The sequence below is a fragment of the Myotis daubentonii genome, chromosome 5, assembly GCF_963259705.1.
Source record: "Myotis daubentonii chromosome 5, mMyoDau2.1, whole genome shotgun sequence".
Taxonomy (NCBI): Eukaryota; Metazoa; Chordata; class Mammalia; order Chiroptera; family Vespertilionidae; genus Myotis; species Myotis daubentonii.
In genome coordinates this window covers 5,978,515-6,001,608 of record NC_081844.1, presented here as the reverse complement: position 1 = coordinate 6,001,608, position 23,094 = coordinate 5,978,515, and the positions used below count along the sequence as shown (strand labels likewise).

Genomic DNA, 23,094 nt, shown 5'->3' with positions numbered 1-23,094 from the left:
CAAGTCTGTGCTGGTTGAGAGAAGTTAAACTGAGCTGAATATTAAAAGGTTGGGAGGACAAAGGTGAACCACCGCTAAGTCCCTCTGTCTGATTTAGGAAGTGGAACATTTTGCTTGAGTTTTTTTTGTTTTTTTCTTAAAAGGAAAAGTGTTATTGATCTTTAAAGTCATTCTGGATCTTAGTCTTTTTTCCAGCAGTGTTTGAGGATCATGAATAGAATCACTGCCATGTTGTACATTGGCTGTAGTTACTTAGAGCAGAGGTAAAGAGCTGTGTGGGAGCTCTCCTCGCCTGTGCACTAGCCAGGGTCCAGAAGAAAACAAGCCAGGTACCCGGATCATGAGCAGTCCAGGGTGAACTGTGTATTGGAGTGGATGTGGCCTACAGCAAACAGATGCTAGGAGCTATCTGAGAGCGGTGTCAGCATCTCTCCACACCATGCTATCTTAATTCAGCAGTTTCAACTAGCACATTATCTTGCAAGGACCATGAGGGGTAAACTTTTTCACAGAAGTAACGTTTTCACAGAAGTCGTTGCTGCAGTTTTGGCAATCAGGCTGTTGCATCTTTTTAGTTACACCGTTTAGTTTGCCCTGCGAAGAGGTTAAGGTGATGAAGTGACAGTTGGTGTGCATCGATACAGGCTCAAGAGACTGGAGTTTCAGTCTGAACGTGGGTAACTAGCTTATGAACCACCTTGGTTTCCACATCTTTAAAACTGAAATGAGAAGTCTCCTGTATACTTTACTGAGGGCGCTATTGGAAGGGACAAATAGGATGGTGAGCTACTTTGAATAGTGTAATTAACTATACAAATAGAATTGGCAGCTCATAACAACAACTAGTTGTTGCTATGGAAATAAAAGTGCATTTACATTGTTGTGACCTATATAGTTTACTGCAGAACTTTGTCAGAAAAGTGCTGGGTGAATGCTTTGTTAACTGCAACGTTTTTGTTTGTTTGTTTGTTTTTAATCCTCACCCAAGGGTATGTTTATTGATTTTAGAGAAGGGAAGGAAGAGAAAAGAGAAATATGGTTGCCTCTCGTACACACCCCACCTGGGAACCGAACCCACAATCTAGGTATGTGTCCTGACTGAATAGAACCCTCAACCTTTCGGTGTATGGAACACACTCCAACCAACTGAGCCATACTGGCCAGGGCGCAACATATGTACTTTAAAATTAAGCTTAACTGAGCTATGAAATTATTTGGAGATTTTTTTAAAGAACTTAGACAATTCTCAGCAATGTATTTTGAGTATTCATAATATAAACCTAGGTTTATAGCAAAAAGGTATGCTATGAAAAAATTGATTCTAATGTTTCAGTCAATGAAAAACAAAATTCAAAACTAAAAACAATATGGATCTACTTTTATTTTTATTTTTTTAAAATATATTTTTATTGATTTCAGAGAGGAAGGGAGAGGGAGAGAGAGAGAGAGAGAGAAACATCAATGATGAGAGAGAATCATGGATCAGGTGCCTCCTGCACACCCCCCACTGGGGATCAAGCCCACAATGCCGGCATATGCCCTTGACTGGAATCGAACCCAGGACCCCTCAGTCTGCAGGCTGACGCTCTATCCACTGATCCAAACCAGCCAGGGCTGGATCTACTTTTAAATGAATGAGCATTTACAGTACAGTCCATTTTGAATTTTATATACTTTTTCCACCTTTAAATGCTTTTGTTTTTTTACTAGATGTACATGTAGTAAAATCAAAAAGTAATAGTAAAAGTAAAATGGTTTATCCGTGACTGCTTCCTTTCCAATCTGAGACTTATTTGCTTTAAAACTCAGGAATTTTAGAGCCACTGAAGCTTGATTGGTAGCACTGGGCAACAACTAGTAATAGAACTCCCTGCTGATATTGAGCACATACTCTAAGCCAGATACTGTCATATGCACTTCACATGTATTTTGTTTATACAACAATCGTAAAAAGTAGATCATGTTGTTATTTTCAATGTAGAGATGAAACTGAGGCTCTGAGCTGAGTAATTCACCCAATATTCCAAGTTATTAGATCGCCGATGAATGAGTATGACTTCTGGGTTCCTCCTGCTCATTGACTACAGTGGGGCCTTGACTTATGAGTTTAATTCGTTCCGAGACCGAGCTCGTTAAGGAGCTCGTTAACTCAAATTACTCTATCAACTCAATGCCAGAGACAGCTGGTAGGTATCTCAAAAAACTCGTTAGTCGGGACACTTGTAAGTCAAGGGCCCACTGTACTATATATGTCTAACTGTGACCTACGACAAGTTTGTGTAACTTAGTCTTAAATTCCTTCGGTGTCAAATTGGAAAAATAGAACATTTGGGGGTTCTTGTGATGTATAAGTTCAACAACCTAACATGTCTTCACCCAATAAGATTTAAAATTTAAACAGATAAATGGATAGCCTACATGAAAGACTGCCTCAGCTTTTATTGCGTAGTACCTTTTTAAAAACAACCAAGAACATTAGCTAGGTAATTTCTTCTGTTTCTTTTTTTAATTTCTCATAGATTAAAGGAATTAGAGTTGGAGTTTGCTATCTACTTTTGAGAGATTAAGTCTCACAAAGAAAAGCCTGGAACCAAATGGCTTCACTGGTGAATTCTACTGAATACTTAGAGAAGAATTAAACACCAATCCTTCAAAAGCTCTTCTAAACGAAGAAGAGGGGTGAACACTTCCCACTTCATTCTATGAAGCCCTAATATCAAAGCCAGAAAAAGTATACAAGGAAAGAAAACCATAGACCAATATCTTTTATGCAGAAATACTTAATGCTAGCAAACAGAAAACAGCAACATATAAAAAGGATTTATTCACCATGACCAACTGGGATTTTTCCCATGAATGCAAAGTTGGTTCAGGATACAATAATTAATGTGATATCCCACATTAATGAAGGATAAGAACCACATGATCATCTCAGTAGACACAGAATTTAACAAAATGCAGAACCCTTTCATTATAGAAACACTCAACAGGAATAGAAAGGAACTTTCTCAATCTGATTAAGAGACAAAGAATAAGCCGAAGCCGGTTTGGCTCAGTGGATGAAGCGTCGGCCTGCGGACTGAAGGGTCCCAGGTTCGATTCCGGTCAAGGGCATGTGCCTGGGTTGCGGGCACATCCCCAGTGGGAGATGTGCGGGAGGCAGCTGATTGATGCTTCTCTCTCGTCGATGTTTCTAACTATCTCTCTCCCTTCCTCTCTGTAAAAAATCAATAAAATATATATTTAAAAAAAAAAAAAAAGAGACAAAGAATAATCCTTTCCCTGGGATTTCTGATCCTCTTTTGTAATTTCTCATGGATAAAAGAAATGAAAGTTGAAATTTCCTAATTTATTTTGAGAAACAAAGTGCAACAGAGCATATGGCTTCACTTGATTCTACCAAATACTTAGAGAAGGAAATAGCAATCCTTTACAGATTCTTTCTGAAAACAGAAGAGGGAGAACACTTCCCCATTCTATGAAGCAAAGTATTAACCTGATACCAAAGCCAGACAAAGACTTTATAAGAAAAGAAATGCATAGACATGTCTTATGAAAATAGATATGAAAGTAGACTTAGCTTGAAAAGATAAACTATAAAAATTTAATAAACGTAAACATAAACATAATTTGAGTCTCCAGTTGTTTTAAAGATTTTTCTTTAATATAATTCTTTTATTTTTATTTTATTAAAGTTTTTTTTCCAATTTTTTAAAATATATTTTATTAATTTTTTACAGACAGGAAGGGAGAGGAATAGTGAGTTAGAAACATCAATGAGAGAGAAACATCGATCAGCCACCTCCTGCACACCCCCTACTGGGGATGTGCCCGCAATCAAGGTACACGCCCTTGACCGGAATTGAACCTGGGACCCTTCAGTCCACAGGCTGACCCTCTATCCACTGAGCCAAACCAGTCAGGGCTAATTCTTTTATTTTTAATAGGTCCCTTCACTAAGGGACCCTTATTGAAGATAAAGTTTCTGTCTTTGGAAGGTGGCAAATTCAGTATTTCTTTGGTGTTTGCCCATTCCAAAAATTGATCTGAATTTGCTGAAATTTGATGCAGAATGTGTTTGTTTCTGTTAAATAGAATATTTTGTGTTCAAAGTCTTATGTATGCCATTAAATGTGTATAGTAAAATAATATGGACTTTTTAGAATGTATGCTGAGAACAGAATTATCATTAACCAAAAATAAATTAAATTTCAGAGAATTCATAAAGAAAAGTAATTGGTAATGCAGAGAAAAAATATAGATAAACATGGAGATTTCCATATCCAACTGTTAAAATTGTATATGCATCATTGCAAGGTAGAGTTAAAGAAGAAATATACTAGGAGGGAAGTAAGTTTTTCTTGCTATGTAAGTCATTCATGTTGAAATACTTTGGAGGAGTAGGCAGGCATATTAGACGTTTTGGTCCATTGTAAGAATAGAAAATGTATTCACTGTGGTTGTACTTGGTATATCAAAGGACAAACCATTTGGGTATACCTATAAAGTGCTGGACTTTGTATTATCTTTTTTTATATTTTCATAGCAAGCCTTTGAGTTAGGCATTTATAACATAGGGACAGAAGACTCCTAGAAGTTTAGTGAGCTGAGCAAGGCTAGAAAGGAGCGAGAGAGTCTGAAACCCAGGTTTCTCTGATGGGGACAGGTTATACCACATACACTGTACTGCCATGTGTATGAAGAATTAATTTTCTGAATCATCAGTTTTAGAATAGGAAACTTCCATCTCTTGAATTTAAGGTAAATTCACTCTTCTAAGAGTTAAGAGCGATTGAAATATTGAAAGTGAGTAGATTAGATGCTCTTAAAGAATCTTCCTAACCCTAAGATTTTGAGAACTGGGCTTTTTGGTTGGTCCTTGGGAAATTGGGAAGCAAGTCAGAAAGCATCCAAAAAAAATAAAATGCTAATATGCAAATCAACTGAACAGCAGAATGATCGGTTGCTATGATGAGCACTGACCACCAGGGGGCAGATGCTCCACACAGGAGCTGCTCCCTGGTGGTCAGTGCCCTCCCACAGGGGGAGCACCACACAGCCAGAAGCCAGGCTCATGGCTGGTGAGCACAGCAGCAGTGGCGGGAGCCTTTCCTACCTCCGTGGCAGTGCTAAGGGTATACGAGTGGGCTTAAGCCATCAGTCGGACATCCCCTGAGGGCTCCTCGACTGCAAGAGGGCACAGGCCAGATTGCCCCCCCCCCCCATGAGTGCAGGAATTTCGCGCACTGGGCCTCTCGTTTATATAATAAATGTATGTTATAAATGTGTGTGTATTTGGCTCCTGTTTTCTTGGTTTTGTGTATATTTGTCCATGTGATCCTAGAGGGCTGAGAGTCTCTGATTTGGATATAGGTAGGTAATTATATTTGATTACTAAAAACAAAGCTATAAGTAATTGGAAGAAGAGGAGAGAGATTTTACCTCATCATGTTCAAATTTATAATCCAATTTACATTTCTGAGTCCTCCTTTGTGGTTTTGTGTTTTAGAGGACCAGGTCAATTTAAAGCTGGTTAGACAATTTTGATCAAGTTTAAAGAACCATCTTCAATGATCCAATAATTTTTTAAGCTGTTAATTCGGAAATAATTACAGACCTGCAAGAAGTTGGAAAAATAGTACAGAGAAGTCCCTGTAACCATCACCCAGCTTCCCCCCAAAGTAGCATGTTAACATAAACCATGGTACAGTAGCAAAAGTAGGAACTTAACATTGGTACATGGTACAATGTACAGATCTTACTTAGATTTTGCCAGATATTACATTCCCTTGTTTGTACATAGTTCTGTGAAGTTTTATCTGTGTCAGTTATTCATTTTTGAAATATTTACTTTTATGGCATTTTTTAACAGAAGGAAATTATTAGCAAGAGTCTTACATAGTACTGCCAAAACTATGTGCATTTTTTTTGCAGGTTAGATTGTAAAAGATAGGTTATAATGTTGGTTTATTTTTATATTAACCAACAAAAAAAATACCCTTGGTTTATAGAACTAATAATACAGTATATTCATAAAGTCTGAAAAATTGGCAAATATACAGTGCCATCACAGTCACCTTTTATATAAAAGATTTTTTTAAAAAAATATTTTTATTGATTTCAGAGAGGAAGAGAAAGAGAAACATCAGTGATGAGAGAGAACCATTGATCTGTTGCCTCCTGTATGTCCCCTACTGGGGATCGAACCCACAACCCGGGCATGTGCCCTTCACTGGAATTGAACCTGACCCTTCAGTCCGCAAGCTGATGCTTTATCCACTGAGCCACACCGGCTAGGTATATTAAAAAGTTTTGTTTCCAGACTTTACTTACACCCTATGTAGATTGAGCTCCTGAAGGTTAGAGACCAAATTTCAAGAAAATGATTGATACCTAGTTAGCACTCATGACATTGCATTGAACTGTCAGCAAACATTCATTTAGTGTCAAAGCATTCCAGGCTCTCTGATGAGGCTTCAGATGCATTTTCTCCTTTACTCCTTTGTGTTTTTTTAAAATATGTTATTAATTTTAGAGAGAGGAAGGGAGAGGGAGAGAGAGGTAGAAGCATTAATCAGCTGCCTTCTGCACGCACCCTACTGGAGATTGAGCCTGAAACAGGGTCATGTGCCCTTACCAGGAATTGAACCTGGGACATCTTTGTGCGTGGGATGATGCTCAACCAACTGAGCCACACAGGCTGGGCTCTCCTTTTACTCTTTGTAACACAGAATTCTCACTGTTCAAACTTGTGACTACTAGAAAACAGTCTTGAACTCTGCATCCAGCTTTTATCAAAAGCCCAACTGAACCCAGTATATTTCCTATTAAAGGTATATTTCCTATTTTTAGAAACGGTGACAACAGAGAAGGATGCTCTCTGCTTATGATTCTGTAAATAAAGATAAATGAAGACTTAAAAAGGGATAAACTTATGAAATCCTTTAGAACAGTTTAAAATGTATAGAAAAATTATATAGATAGTACAGAGGATTTCCATATAATCCAGACCCAGTTTCCCCTATTATTAACAACTTAGTATATATAGTACATTTATTATAATTAATGAACCAATATTGATACATAATTATTAACTAGAATCCATATTTAATTCAGGTCCCTCCCCTCCTTTATATTTCCCCCCACTGCCCTTTTTCTGTCCAAGGATCTATATTACATTTAGTTATCATGTCTTCTTAGGCACCTCTTGGCTGCAACAAGTTTTTAGGCTTTTTTTGTTTTGATGACTTTGACATTTTTGAGGGCTGGTCAGGTTATTTTGTAGAATGTCCCTCTACTGGGACTTGCTTGATGTTTTTCTCATGATTAGACTGGGGATATTGATTTTTAGGAGGAAGACCACAGAGGTTAAAGGTACTGTTTTCATCACATTGTATCAAGGGCACATACTATCAACATGACCTGTCATGGTTGATGTTGACTTTGATCACCTGGCTGAGGTGTGTTTGCCAGGTTTCTCCACTGTAAAGTTTATCTGTTTCTTTTCCCTCTTTCTTGCATTCCGTACTTTCTGGCCTGTTTGGAAGGAGGTCACTGCGGCCCACGCTTACAGGGGTGGCACTTCTCCTTGAGGAGAGAGTATATAAATTACTTGGAGTATTTCTGCGTGGGAAGTTTGTCTCCCATTTATTTATTCTGTCATCTATTTGTACCAGTATAGGTTCATGGGCATTTATTTTATATTTTGGGGCATAAATGCCACTTATTTTGTTGCGTCTGCTGTTCCAGCTTTGGCCTTTGGGAAGTCTTTCTTGTATTCCTTTCACCCAACTCCATCATTGTGGGTTTTTTGTTTTACCTTTTTTGAACACTTCTTTCTGATACTACAAAATGCTCCAGGCTCGTCTTGTGTATTTTCTGCTCTAATACTAGAATCAGTCATTTCTTCAAGGAGCCATTTCCTTTTATTGGAGATCAAGATTTGATACTAGTTGTATTTATGTTGCTAGGGTGTAGTTTCTTCTAGGCCCTCTTAGTTGACAGAACAGGAAAATATATGTGCATAGATTAAGTGGTGTATGTGCACATATTTAAATGTTTCTATATGTAACCTCTGTATATTAAGCTAAACATAAGATCATGCTGATGGCTCCAACTCTTGCCCATTACCACGTGGATTATTCTGGCCTCTTTCCCTTGCTTATCTGTAAATTCCCATACCCAACATTATAGTGCCTCCCACCATCTGCCATTCCTTTACTTCATTGTTCAATTCCAATATACATGTGTAGTAGCATCTGGATTGTTCATCTGCACACCTGTGAGAAACAGTTTACCAACTAAGAAAAGTGCTTTTGTACAGATTGCACTCACTTCCATAGTGGCTTTGCTCAAGGTCTTTTCCCTTCACTTTCTTGAATTAAGTTTTTTCATTTATCTATAATACATTAGATTGTATTACATCCTGCATGCTATCCTTGGGTCACTTGACCTCCTAGATCAGGGGTGGGCAAACTTTTTGACTCGAGGGCCACAATGGATTCTTAAACTGGACCGGAGGGCCGGAACAAAAGCATGGATGGAGTGTTTGTGTAAACTAATATAAATTCAAAGTAAACATCATTACATAAAAGGGTACGGTCTTTTTTTCTTTTTTTTTTTTTTTTTCTTTTTTTAGTTTTATTCATTTCAAACGGGCCGGATCTGGCCCGTGGGCCATAGTTTGCCCACGGCTGTCCTAGATGATTTGTAAAATTTTTCATACGTTTAGATACTTTCTTTGTGCTGTAAAGTTTTAATGGGTTTTGACAAATGCATAGTGCCATGCATCCATAATTATATATAGCATACAGAATAGTTTCACTATGCTTACCTATTCAGCAATGAAATAGGAGTTTATCTTGTTTCACATCCTTGCCAGGTTTTTGTTTGTTTTTTGTTTTTCGCCATTCTAACAGGTGTATGGTGGTATAATGTTTTAATTTGCAATTATGTAATGGCAAGTGTTATTGGGCATCTTTTTTCCATGCTCATTTGCCATTTGAATATTTTCTTTGAATGAGGTCTTTGTTTACATCTTTAGCCTGTTTTTTTATATATTTACTAGAAGCCTGATGTACAAATTCATGCACCAGTGGGTTCCCTTGCCCCGGCCTGCGGGGTCGAGCCGAAACCAGCTCTCCGACATTGCTGAAGGGTCCCAGATTGCGAGAGAGCACAGGCCAGGCCAAGAGACCCCACCGGTGTATGATCGGGCTGGGGAGGAATGTGGGAGGGCTCCAGGGCAAGTCCAGCCTGTCTTGCTCAGTCCCAATCAGCTGGACCCCAGCAGCAAGCTAGGCTACTGGTCGGAGCATCTGCCCCCTGGTGGTCAGTGCATGTCATAGTGAGCGGTTGGGCAACCTTAGCATATCATTAGCATATTACACTTTGATTGGTTGAATGGATGGCTGGACACTTAGCATATAGGATTTTTTTATTTTTAAACCCAATGAGTTATTTATTTTTTAATATGTTCTTTTATATGTTTTTTATTGATTTTTAGAGAGAGAGGAAGGGAGAGGGATAGAGATAGAAACAGATCAGAAAAGAACATCATCAAACAGGCTCCTGCATGCCCCTACTGGGGATCAACCCCATAACCCGTGCATGTGTCCTAACCATGACCTCCTGGTTCATGGGTCAGAGCTCAACCACTGAGCCACACTGTCCAGGCTTACCCATTTTTTAATTGAGTGGTTTGTTTCTTATTGTTAAATTTGAGTTTTTCGAGTATTTTGAAACCAGTCTGTTGTAAGATATGAATTTTGCAAATGTTTTCTCTTGGTCTGATTTGTCTTTTAATTTTATGTGTCTTTCACAGAGTTGAGGTTTTTAATTTTAAAAGTCTTTTTTCTTTCAGGTATCTTGCTTTTGATGTTGTATTAAAAGCTCATTGTCAAGCCCAAGATCAACTAAATTTTGTGTTTTCTTCTAGTAAGCATAATAGTGCAGTATCTTTTTTACGTACCTGCTCCATGTGTGCTCTTTTATTTATTTTTTTTAATTTATTTTTTAAAATATATTTTATTGATTTTTTTACAGAGAGGAAGGAAGAGGGATAGAGAGTTAGAAACATCGATTAGCTGCCTCCTGCACATCTCCCACTGGGGATGTGCCCGCAACCAAAGTACATGCCCTTGGCCAGAATCAAACCTGGGACCCTTCAGTCCGCAGGCCAACACTCTATCCACTGAGCCAAACCGGTCAGGGCCATATGTGCTATCTTTTAAAAGGACTATTTGATGTAGGAGGACTAAAATGAGGGGAGATTTTGTTTCTTGGTAATGTTGAATTTTCAGTAACAAAGTAGAGAATTAGATCATCTTTAAAAATTTTTTTTATTGATTTCAAAGAGGAAGGGAGAGAGATAGAAACATCAATAATGAGAGAGAATTATTGATCAGCTGCCTCCTGCACACCCCCACTGCAGATCAAGCCCGCAACCTGGGCATGTGCCCTGACTGGGAATCAAACTGTGACCTCCTGGTTCATAGGTCAACGCTCAACCACTAAGCCACACCAACCAGGCTAGTTCGTGTTAAAATATAGTCTTCAATTGTAAGTGTGGATAGGTTTCTAATAAGACTTGGAACATTTAAGATGGCTTAATAGTAGCTCTTGGAATTAGACCTATTGACTGCACTATTTTCTTGGGAGTATTGGCAAATTCCAGTTGTTAAAACTGCATATGTAGCTCAGCTGGTGTTGCTCAGTGGTTGAACATCAACCCATGAATCAAGAGGTCATGGTTTGATTTCTGACCAAGGTGTCAGCAGGGTCATTTTCTGGTGAGGACTTTGTCCTTGATTAGCAGAGAGCTACCATCTCACTGTGTCCTCACATGGACTTGTCTTTGTTCATAAGCACGCCTCTTATGTGGACACCAGTCCTCCTGGATTAGGGCCCCACCTTTATGATCTTTTTTAATTACTTTCTTGAAGGTCCTGCCTCCAAATATAGTCAGTCACTTTGGGAGTTAGGGCTTCAATATATTAATTTTAGGGAAATATAATTCATTCCATAGTAACAATATAGCAACAAATTAAAAATTATTGTGAGAAAAATCAGTCCTTCCTTTATTAAAGGTAAGTAGCCTACTAGTTCATCTCCCTGACTAGCTTTTTCTTAAAGCAACAGTGTTCCAGCTTCATTACATAGTCCTAATTAATCCATTAGTTTTTGTTTTATTCAGTTACTACTGTTCTTACCACTTTTTTTTTTTTTTTTTTTTACTTTTAAAAAGTTGTAACTATTGTTTTAGCTGATTTAGTTTTTTTGTTTTTTAATCCTCACTCGAGGATATTTTTTCCATTGATTTTTTTTTTTTTTTTTAAGAGAGAGAGAGTGGAGTTCTGACTGGTTTGGCTCAGTGGATAGAGTGTCGGCCTGCGGACTCAAGGGTCCCAAGTTTGATTCCAGTCAAGGGCATGTACCTTGGTTGCAGGCACATCCCCAATAGGGGGTGTGCAGGAGGCAGCTGATCGGTGTTTCTCTCTCATCGATGTTTCTAACTCTCTATCCCTCTCCCTTCCTCTCTGTAAAAAAAATCAATAAAATATATTAAAAAGAGAGAGAGAGAGAGAGAGAAAGGAAGGAGGGAGAGAGAGAAAAATTATCTGAGAAAGACACATCGACAGGAGAAACACACGTGTCCTTGACTGGGAATCAAACCCGAGACCCTTCCATCTGGGGGCCGACACTAACCACTGAGTAAACAGGCCAGGGCTGGGCTAATTTTGTTTTGTAGTTTATCCCTGGGAATCCAACTACTGTATTTTAAAAATATATATTTTTATTTATTTCAGAGAGGGAGAGAGAGATAGAAACATCAATGATGAGAGAGAATAATTGATTGCTGCCTCTTGCATGATCTGTTCCTCAATGGGGATTGAGCCTGCAGCCTGGACATGTGCCGTGACCAGGAATCAAACCATGACCTCCTGGTTCATAGGTTGATGCTCAACCACTGGAACCATGCCAGTCAGGCCCAACCACTGTTTTTTGAAAATTACTATCTTTTTTTAAGCCTCAACACGATCATGTTTTATTGATTTTTTTTTTTTTGAGAGAGAGACAGACAGACAGACAGAGAGAGACAGACAGACATGGATGTAAGAAAACAACATCAGTCAGTTTACCTCCCATATGCACTCTGACCAGGGGTTGAACCTGCAACCTTTTGATATATGGGTCAATGCTCAACCTACTGACCCACTGGCCAGGGCTCTCACCACCATTTATAGCATTGTTTCTAGGAGAGTGAACCTGGGTGTTGTATAGAGTTAATTTAGATAAAAGTGTTGAATCCATCTGTGTGGTTTTAGAGAACCCTTGTAGTTGTAAATAAACAAAGCCATATTGCTATGCCATGTATACTATTTTGACAGCAGCGATTACAGGTATTTCCAGTGAGTAAGAGATTATTAGTATTTTTTTAAATATATAAGAAACCATAGCAGAATGTTGACATTGAAAGTTTCTTCTAAAAACTGTTACCAGTCCTAGGAAAGATTATGGATGACTTTATTGAGCATTTGTATTTTCTGTACTGCCTAAATGCTAAGTGTTTAGGAATCCAGTGAACTTTACCTTTTTCATTTTGTGAACACAGTCCCAAGATCCGTTAAATAAAAGAAATGCCACCAAATGATACATGAAAGTCTAGCCCAGTTTACTCACTTCAAAGGGTTAGTTTATAGGAATATGTTATTAAATTCAGCACTAGGATAATTTGATTTACATTTTTTTTTCTAGACAATTGGTTAAATGACAATCATGGTTGTGAATTGGGGCTATTGAAGTTTATGAAGGAGCCCTTTATTTCAGTTCTTTTTTTGTTTTTGTTTGTTTTGGATTTTACCTGAGAAATAAAGGTCTCCATTGTAAACAGGAGACCAAAAGAATTAAGCTCAGTTTTCTTTCTTTTTTTAAAAGATTGATTGATTGGAGACAGAGAGATATGTTCATGCATTTATTGGTTGATTCTTGAATGTGCCCTGACCAGGGGTCAAACTCACAACCTTGGCTTATCAGGATGATGCTCTAACCAACTGAGCTACCTAGCAAGGGCAGTTTTCTTTCTTTTTTATTGTGATGAACACATTTATAAGATTTGTCATCTTAATCATTAAGTGTACAATTCAGTGACATTAGGTACAGTCACATTGTGCACCTGTTACCTTTATCTCTTTATCTTGCAGAATTGAAACTCAACTACATACTACCAAATCATTTTGTGCATCCATGTGGCTCAGTTTTTAGGTCCTTGGATCTGTAGTCCTTGGAAAGAGGACCCACTGACACTATAATACAACACACAAGGCACTTAAGTGTTTAGAAAATAATAGATAAAAGTAGCTGGGATTTGGTTTAATTTGTTTTCTTTAGTCTTCAAACACTAATTTAAAACTATATCTACCCTTGATCTTTGAACAATAGCAGCAGTATCTATATTAAGTATTTAATGTGAGGCTAGTTGGTTCCTCTGTTACCAATTTCCTTGTAATGTTTTAATCAGTACTGGTAAATTAATATACAAAAGGGGCTTTTGTCATTTGTCAAGCTTTTTACAAATGCAAGAGGTTAATTTGAAATTGTATTTTAATATTCTAGCTCCGTGGAGCCAACATGATATGACAATTGATTTTTTTGTGGGTTTTTTTGTTGTTTTTTAGGACAATTGTTTATTTTTGAGTTTTATTTTGAAATATTCTTGAAATTGAATCTTTCGAACTAGATAGGAAAACCCCTGACTCTTTGGGCTTATTTCCTTTATTTGTAAAATGAGATATTCACTATAAAGTTCCTTTTAGTTCTGAATTGAAAGCCTTTATTTTAAGTGAGAGGAGGGGTTATTGGTCTTGACAAAATTTTTAAACGGAGGCGATAACATTTAACTTACTTTACTCTTGTTGTATGTAGATCATGGAAGAGAAGTGGTTGCTGTGTGTGTTGCTCGTCCTTGGAACTGCTGTCATTCAGGCTCATGAGGGCCATGATGATGACGTGATTGATATTGAGGATGACCTGGATGATGTCATTGAAGAGGTAGAAGACTCAAAATCGAAACCAGAGACCAGCACTCCTCCATCTCCAAAGGTTTGAAGTGGTCTTTGAATCTTTGTTTTACCTTTTGAGATAATCAAAGGGTGAAGATTGATTGGATATTTTTCAAAGGAAAAGCTAATCTATTAAAATACTTGCTGATCTCTCTGGCATCCTTTGCGATATCAAATAATATAGATTGAATTCAAGGGCTAGCTAAGATAGGAGAGTTTTGTGGTTAAATAAAAGCAAATCAAGAGAATAAATCCTACTAAGAAAGGAATGTTGAAAATTTCAATTCTTAATTTATTTTTATATTTGACACTTATTTTATATTTGTAGGTTACCTACAAAGCTCCAGTTCCAACAGGGGAAGTGTATTTTGCTGATTCCTTTGACCGAGGAACTCTGTCTGGGTAAGTGTTTCCTAGGGGGGGAGATCAGGTAACATGTAAGTGGGGGAATACTGAATTCCTTCCTTACTTATTTATTTATTTATTTATTTATTTATCTTATTTTCCTCAACCGAGGATATGCTTTTTATTGACTTTTGAAAAAGAGCAACAGAGAGACAGCAAAGTGAGAGAGAGAGAAAATCTGTTGCCTCCCATATTCCCCCTGACCCAGGACCACATCTGCAACCCAGTTATGTGCCCTGACTAGGAAACACACACCACCTTTCGGTGTATGGGACGATGCTCCAACCAACTGAGCCACACAGGTCAGGGCTAGTGGATTCCTTTTAGAATAGCATCTTGTATAGTGAAATTGTGATAATTATTTTATATCTCTGGGGTTCACGCCCATTTAGGAAAATAGTCCTTTAAAACATGCGGTAATCGCTTCCATTTCTCTCTCCTCCTCCACCATATACATATATTGTATAATTTACAATATATTTTTATTGATTTCAGAGAAGAAGAGAGAGAGGAAGAGAGAAAGATCAATGATGAGAGAAAATCATTGATCAGCTGCCACCTGCACGCCCCTCGCTGGGGATCGAGCCCGCAACCTGGGCATGTGCCCTAACCGGGAATCGAATTGTGACCTCCTGGTTCATAAGTCAATACTCAACCACTGAACCATGTTAGCTGGGTTCCACCCTATATTTTGTTCTTTGAGGAAAATTTTTTTCTCTTGAGTCTTAAAAAAAGTGGAATTATGTGATGGTTTTGATACTTTTTCTTACAGGTTTGTGAATTGAGCACAATATGTTATCACTACTTATGTGACATTTAAAAGTAGAGTGGTGAGATATCAAGTTATACTATAAAGCCATCATAATCAAAACAGCCCGGTACTGGCACAAAAATAGGCATATAGATTGATGGGATAGAACAGAGACCCCAGAAATCAATCTAAGCCATTATGTTCAAGTAATATTTGACAAAGGAGGCAAGAGCATACAATGGAGTCAAGATGGTATCTTCAATAAATGGTGTTGGGAAAATTGGACAGATACTTGCAAAAAAAATGAAACTAGACCACCAACTTAAAAGTAGAGTGGTTAAGTAGGCTAGAAAGAGCTGGCTAGATCCTGCTTTTGCTATTTGGACCTTAATTTGGGGGTTTGTCTTAATTACAGGTGGATTTTATCCAAAGCCAAGAAAGATGACACTGATGATGAAATTGCCAAATATGATGGTGAGAGTTCATTTGACTTGAATATAATAGCAGATTGAAGTTTGAAGCATTTCCGTGATTCTCTTAAGAATAGTTTAAGCTGGGGGGTGGGAACAGCTGGGGAGGGGTCAATGAGGGAAAAAGGAGACATATGTAATACTTTAAACAATAAGGAATTTAAATTTAAAAAAACTAGTTTAAAAGGAGTATGTTCACATTTTAAGATTTTTTTTTCCTTACAAATTGTGCTGTATTTATGCGTTCCGTTATAGTTAAAGGGTTAGACCTGTTTGTTTTACACCATAAAATGGAAAGGGAATTTAGCATCTATGGTGTTGTGTGTTGGAAATGGCAGGTCTTTTTTAAGCATATGCTATAGGTTTTAAAAAAACATATCCTAATATGTGTGTGTAATATTAATAGGCCAGCTTTCGTAGGTAAATGGAATATGTCTGTGTGATACACTTGCACAACTTTGAGTTTTGTTTTCTATCATTTAAAGGACCTTCAAAGGTACATTTAAGGAGTGGAACTTTTCTGTGTGTTTTGTAGGAAAATGGGAGGTAGATGAAATGAAGGAAACAAAACTTCCAGGGGACAAAGGACTTGTATTGATGTCTCGGGCCAAGCATCATGCGATCTCTGCTAAACTGAACAAGCCCTTCCTGTTTGAAACCAAGCCTCTCATTGTTCAGTAAGTGACACACTTCTTTGATAGAAGCTTTCTAGGATGGGTGATATCAGAAGACATAATTTTATAAAACTATTACTCTACATTAAAAAATTATGAGAATTATTATATGTTATAATAGGGATTTTTTAGTGCATTTAGGCATCTTGTAATGTTATTTTCCTGCCCAATAAATTATTTAGAAAGAAACTGGCTATTCTTTCTCCTAATAGCAAATGAACTTCTGGAATTTGCAAAAAGTATTTACGGGGAATCTGCATTAAGCTTTTATTTTATTTTACTTATTAATTTTGGAGGATTGGGAAGCCATTCAAAGCAATAGAAGATGGAATCTTTCCGAAAGACAAACATATGACCTATGATTAAACATGAGACCAAGATGGGGAAAAGGGTAATGAAGAAATTTGATATTTCAAAATGCCATATGATTTTCTGCTTTTCTCTCTGAAATTAGGTATGAGGTTAATTTCCAAAATGGAATAGAATGTGGTGGTGCCTATGTGAAGCTGCTTTCCAAAACCCCGGAACTAAACTTGGTAAGTACTTCCTGTTTCTTTATATAGCCACCCATAATTATCTTTCAGGATTTGAAATGTGAAAACTGTTCTTATTCCTGATTTCTGTTCTGTGTAATTTTTTTTAACAAATGTATTTCTTTGTTTTATGAAAGAAGCAGTAACTATCTAGATATGTACATTGCTTTGTTTTTTAAGCACTTCCATAATATTCTCATGTAAAATTTCCTAATAATTTCTGTTATCCCTTTTCACTGGTATCTATATGAACCTCATAAACCAATCGGCTTTTCTTTTTTTTAAATTTTTCTAATACAGTTTCATTATTATTTTATTAGTTTCAGGTGTACAGCATAGTGGTTAGACATTTATGATTTACGAGGTGAATTCTCCACACCCCCCAATAAGTCTAGTACCCACCTGACACCATATGTAGTTATTACAGTATTATTGCCTATATTCCCTATGCTGTACTTTACATGCCTATGGCTGTTTTTGTAACTACCAATTTTACTTAATCCCTTTACCTTTTTCACCCAGCTCCTCAAACCCCCTCCCATCTGGCAACCATTCGTTTGTTTCTGTATCAATGATTCGGTTTCTGTATTGTTCATTTTTGTTCTTTAGGTTCCACCTGTAAGTGACATTATGATATCGTCTTTATCTGACTTAATGTCACTTGGCTTCTAGGTCTATCCATGCTGTCACAGAATCAGCTTTTCTTTTAATGTGAAACTAATTTATTTGGGATTTTATAAAAAGAAATATCATATTTTTGAAAAGTTGCTTTGAATACTTTGATTTACTTAAAATCCATTTTTGTTTCTGAAGGATCAGTTCCATGACAAGACTCCTTATACAATCATGTTTGGTCCAGATAAATGTGGAGAGGACTATAAATTGCACTTCATCTTCCGCCACAAAAACCCCAAAACGGGTGAATATGAAGAAAAGCACGCTAAGAGACCAGATGCAGATCTGAAGACCTATTTTACTGATAAGAAAACACATCTTTATACATTAAGTAAGAAAAACCAATAGTTTGGGGGTTTATGGCACTACAGATTTATTATTCATTTAATGTAAAGATAGTACATCTAGAGAAGACCTAAGCCTGCAAATAAGAGTCTCTACTGACTTAATATCTTGGTAGTGAAATGAACTTAGTGTCTCAGCACGAAAAGGAGCTTCTCGCCCAGCCGGCATGGCTCAGTAGTTGAGCATCAACCTTTGAACCAGGAGGTCATCCCCGAGTTGCAGGCTCCATCCACAGTAAAGGGTGTACAGGAGGCAGTCGATCAATTATTCATCATTGATGTTTCTATCTCTCCCTCTCCCTTCCTCTCTGAAATCAATTTAAAAAAATATTAAAAGCAAACAAGACAAAAAAGGAAGAAGAAAAATTAAGCTTCTCTTCCATAATTTGAATTGAGAATTAGGGTTTAAGGCATTTTGAAAATAAGCTTTTATGTTTCAGAAGGAGCTTCTTTGCTGATGCCCTCATTTTCCACCCTTTGTATATTTTCTTGTTGATAAATTGTTAAGCAATAAAACATGTAATAGAAATATGTGCATGGTGTTTTCAAATTATCTTTTAGTTGACGTTTGCTTGGGTACTCCCAACACCTGAACAATTGAATTTAATCATTTGGACATTAGAATAGAATTTTTATTTTAATGAAGCTTTTCCCCTAGTTTGAAATTACATATACACATGCCTCTTTTCTTAAAGAATACAATAACCTTTTTTCTTCATAGCAATAGTAATACATATTTGGTATAGAAATTCAGAAGATAGAAATAAACATAAAGAAGATTTTTAGAATTATCTGAAATAACATTGTGATATGTATTAACCATTTGTGAATAAATACATGTATGTGTATAATAAGTAGAGATGTAATTTTTTATTGAAAGATAAATATCCTGTATTGTACTTGGTCTCTTCACAAAAAAGTGCACGAATCTTTCCAGGAGACTACATATCATTGATAACAGTGCTAATTTAATTATCCTTGAGAAAGGCGACCTAGTACACCATTGTCTTCCATAGTATTCTGGATGTGCTATGAACCAGTCAGTTGCCAATTAGACTTGTAGGTGTGAGATACAGGCTTTAGCGTAATCACACTTGGATTTAAAATTTTATGGATTTAAAATTGTGGTTTTTTATTTCCCATTGGACCCCAAAAATACAACCATGAATAGACATATGATTTAATAAATAAAAGGTTTTTGTAATTTGAAATTTTGTTAACATAGATGGTGGTAATACCAACTCAAAAAATGAGGAAATGGACCTTTACTAGGGGTGGTTATAATAAGTAAACTCGTTTGCCTATTGACTGGTGTGTAACCATTTGTGTCAGACCAATTGCATTAGTTTATGTACCTTTGGTTTTTTTGTTGTTAGGTTTTGTTTTGTTTTTGTCTCTGATTTTTGATGTTTTTAAAAATATATTTTATTGATTTTTTACAGAGAGGAAGGGAGAGGGATAGAGAGGTAGAAACATCGATGAGAGAGAAACATCGATCAGCTGCCTCCTGCACACTCCCTGCTTGGGGATGTGTCCGCAACCAAGGTACATGCCCTTGACCAGAATTGAACCTGGGACCCTTGAGTCCGCAGGCCAACGCTCTATCCACTGAGTCAGACCGGTTAGGGCTGATTTTTGATGTTTTTAATGTCTGTAAATGAAGTCTTTGGTGTTTAAAATTTTATCTATGATCTGTTTTAATTCCTAAAAATCTGATGAACTAGCTTTTATGATTTACAAGAGGATTAACTTGCTCACGGCCCCCAAGATCTTGTTCTGACTTTGTTGCCTGAGGTCTTCATGTTTCTGTTTTCTGTAATAAATATGATCTTTTGTGGTATGTAAAGAGAGCTTGAGAATGAGTGGTTAATTAACTTTTTAAAATTGCATTTAATTTCTTTTTTTTAGTCTTGAATCCAGATAATAGTTTTGAAATACTAGTGGACCAAACTCTTGTCAACAGTGGAAATCTACTAAATGACATGACTCCTCCTGTAAATCCTTCCCGGGAAATTGAGGACCCAGAAGACCGGAAACCTGAGGATTGGGATGAAAGACCAAAAATACCAGATCCTGATGCTGTCAAACCAGATGACTGGTGAGCCTTTGAGTGCAATGGAGTGTTTTGTGTGTTCCATGTGGCTTCAACAAATGAATGTTTAGATCCGATCATTTTAATAGTCTATGATGCAATTCAAATGGTAGGAAAAACATAGACAAAAGGGGGCTGGAAGAGGGGCCATACAGATCATCTGGATTGCCTGTCACCATTTTACAAACCACAAAATGCTGAAATCAATGTGTTTGCTTGTGCTGACGTGGTTGCTTTATGGCATAACCTCAGTTCTCTTGGCCTGGCCTTTCACATGCTTCTGTGAGTTCACATTGAAAGCTTGAGTCCTTAGATTTTAAATTTTAATTGGAAAATAATATTTTTCCTATTTAAATAAAACTCAAGAGATCGTGCTTTGTGTTGGGCAGTGGGATACAAAGCCACAAGGACATGAGCTCTCACATGGCTCCAGTTGAGCTTTTATGCCCCATAAGGAGCTTCTTTGCTGATGCCCTCATTTCCACCCTTTGTATATTTCCTTGTTGATAAAGTGTTAAGCAATAAAACATATAATAGAAATATATGCATGGTGTTTTCAAATTATCTCTTGATAATTTGAAGTTGGCATGCATCTGGTGAACGTTCTAATAGTAGGTGTTACTTGGTGACCAGAGCATCAAGTATAAGTCAGGGTGGTTTCTTGGAGCAGTGCCAATCAAATTAAGATTTGAAGGTGGGGTGAGAGTTACTAAGTGGTAAAGATGGAAAATGGTATGAAAGTAGCACATTGTGTGTAGAAGTATAGCCGCAGGAGTGAGCTCAGTATGTATGGCCTTTTGTGTAGGGTACAAACTGGAGAGTGATGAGAAATGAAAACTGGCTTCTGGAAATGTCAAAAAGTACGTAAAGAGAAATAATAAAACTGTCCTCCCATTTGTAAAACTATCTCCTTAAGCTTAGCAGTGAAATTTTAGTTGATGTTTTTCCTCCCTTAAATTAAGGTACGGGTTCCTGAACTTGGATGCTGCACTAGTGTAAATGCCAAGTTTCCTTGTGTATTTGGTGAACATTAGATATGGACTCAGCCTTGCTGTTCAGTAATATTCCTTAACTGGCTGTTTCATTTTGGAGCAGAGGGTGTGAATGCTCTGCTTATAAGGGTCAGCTGAATGTTGTACAAACTCAGGTTCTCACACGATTTAAAACTAGCATACTTCAAAAATAATATGGCCAAGGATAAAATGATGTCTTCACTTACCAACTAGAGTCGCACCATTTTTCATCAACTGTACAAAAGTTGGTACTTCTTTTTTAAAAATACTTTTTATATGGTTTTATTGGTTTCAGAGAGAGGAAGGGAGAGGGAGAGAAAAACAGTCAATGATGAGAGAGAATCATTGATTGGCTGCTTCCTGCAATCCCCACCCTCTCACCAGGGATTGAGCCCAAAACCTTGGCAGTGCCCTGACCAGGAATGGAACCTGGGACACTTCAGTCTGCCGGCTGACTCTCTCTCCACTGAGCTAAATTGGCTAGGGCTGGGTTGTCTTTTTATTATTGAGTTGTAAGAGTTCTTGATATGTTTTGGAGACTAGGCCCTTATGAGATATACTAGAGGCCTGGTGCGTGAAATTCGTGCATGGGGCGGGGTGGGGGAGGGGTGTCCCTCAGCCCAGCCTGCACCCTCTCCAATCTGGATCCCTTGGGGGGTGTCTGACTGCCGGTCGGACATCTCTCTCACAATCCGGGACTGCTGGCTCCTAACCACTACCCTGCCTGCCAGCCTGATTGCCCCCTAACCGCTCCCCTGCCAGCCTGATTGATGCCTAACTGCTCCCCTGCTGGCCTGATCACCCCCAACTGCCTTCCTCTGCTGGCCTGATTGCCCCCAACTCCCTCCCCTGCTGGCCTGAACTCGCCCTTAACTGCCCTCTGTAGGCCTGATGGCCCCCAACTGCCCTCCCCTGCTAGCCCAGTTGCCCCCAACTGTCCTCACCTGCCAGCCATCTTGTGGTGACCATCTTGTGACGACATGAGGGCGGCCATCTATGGCGGCCATCTTGTGACAACGTCGCACGACGCCACCTGGGCTTTTATTATACAGGATGATTTGCATATAATTTTTAGGAAGAATTTTGAGTTTTGAGATTTTGAGATTAAGATCTAAATAGTTTTAGATTGCCCTGCTTCAGATTCACAAAGGGGACCACATTGTGATTCTCTGGCCATTGTTGTCATAATTGGCTTTTTCTTATTTATTTAAGGGATGAAGATGCCCCTGCTAAAATTCCTGATGAAGAAGCCACAAAGCCCGATGGCTGGTTAGATGATGAGCCTGAATATGTAGCTGATCCAGATGCGGAAAAGCCAGAGGATTGGTAAAAGTTTCAGTTAACTTTTTAATTACCTGCTTTTTAAGAAAATAATTTTTATTGATTTTAAAGAGGAAGAGAGAGAAACATCAATGATGAGAGCGAATAATTGATTGGCTGCCTCCTACATCCCCCCTACTGGGGATTGAGCCCGAAACCCAGGTATGTGTTCTGACCTAGAATGGAATCGGTGACCTCTTGATTCATGGGTTGACACTCAAACACTGAGCCACACAAACCGGGCTAATTGCCTGCTTTTTTATTGAAGTAAAAGCTTATACATGAAGCTAGCTGAGTGCCCAAACTTAAGTGTAGAGCTCAACAGATTTTTTTTAATTAATTAATTAATTTATTTATTTATTTATTGTTAATCCTCACCAGAGGGTTTTTTATTTTTAATGGAACACTTCACGAATTTGCGTGTCATCCTTGTGCAGCGGCCATGCTAATCTTCTCTGTATCATTCCAATTTTAGCATGTGTGCTGCTGAAACGAGCACAGAGGATATTTTTTCCAATGCTTTTCAGAGAGTGGAAGGGAGGGAGGGACAGGGAGAAAGAGAAACATTGATGTGAGAGACACATCGATTGGATTCTCCACAACACAATTCAGGTACATGCCCTTGACCAGGAATTTGAACCCACAGCCCTTGGGTGCTGGGGCTGATGCTCTAACCACTGAGAAACACAGGGCAGGGTGATTTAATTATTTTGTGTATCTCTTTTTAATGCACCTCTCATGAGAAACTAGTTACTAG

The 23,094-nt window shown here is 37.8% G+C and overlaps 1 protein-coding gene and 1 non-coding gene across 2 annotated transcripts in view; one reads left to right on the top strand and one right to left on the bottom strand.

The window, feature by feature from the left end:
- Positions 1-23,094, top strand: part of CANX (calnexin) — a 32,642-nt gene that overhangs the window by 1,171 nt on the left and 8,377 nt on the right. Inside the window, 8 exon segments of the mRNA XM_059695652.1 lie at positions 13,924-14,100; positions 14,389-14,462; positions 15,632-15,690; positions 16,222-16,363; positions 16,815-16,896; positions 17,707-17,899; positions 19,821-20,010; positions 22,230-22,343. Of these exon segments, the coding sequence (XP_059551635.1) occupies positions 13,927-14,100; positions 14,389-14,462; positions 15,632-15,690; positions 16,222-16,363; positions 16,815-16,896; positions 17,707-17,899; positions 19,821-20,010; positions 22,230-22,343 (1,028 nt within the window). The 5' untranslated portion in view covers positions 13,924-13,926.
- On the bottom strand, positions 22,730-22,836 carry LOC132236218 (U6 spliceosomal RNA). The gene has a single exon (XR_009453184.1). It is a non-coding gene; the product is annotated as a U6 spliceosomal RNA (small nuclear RNA).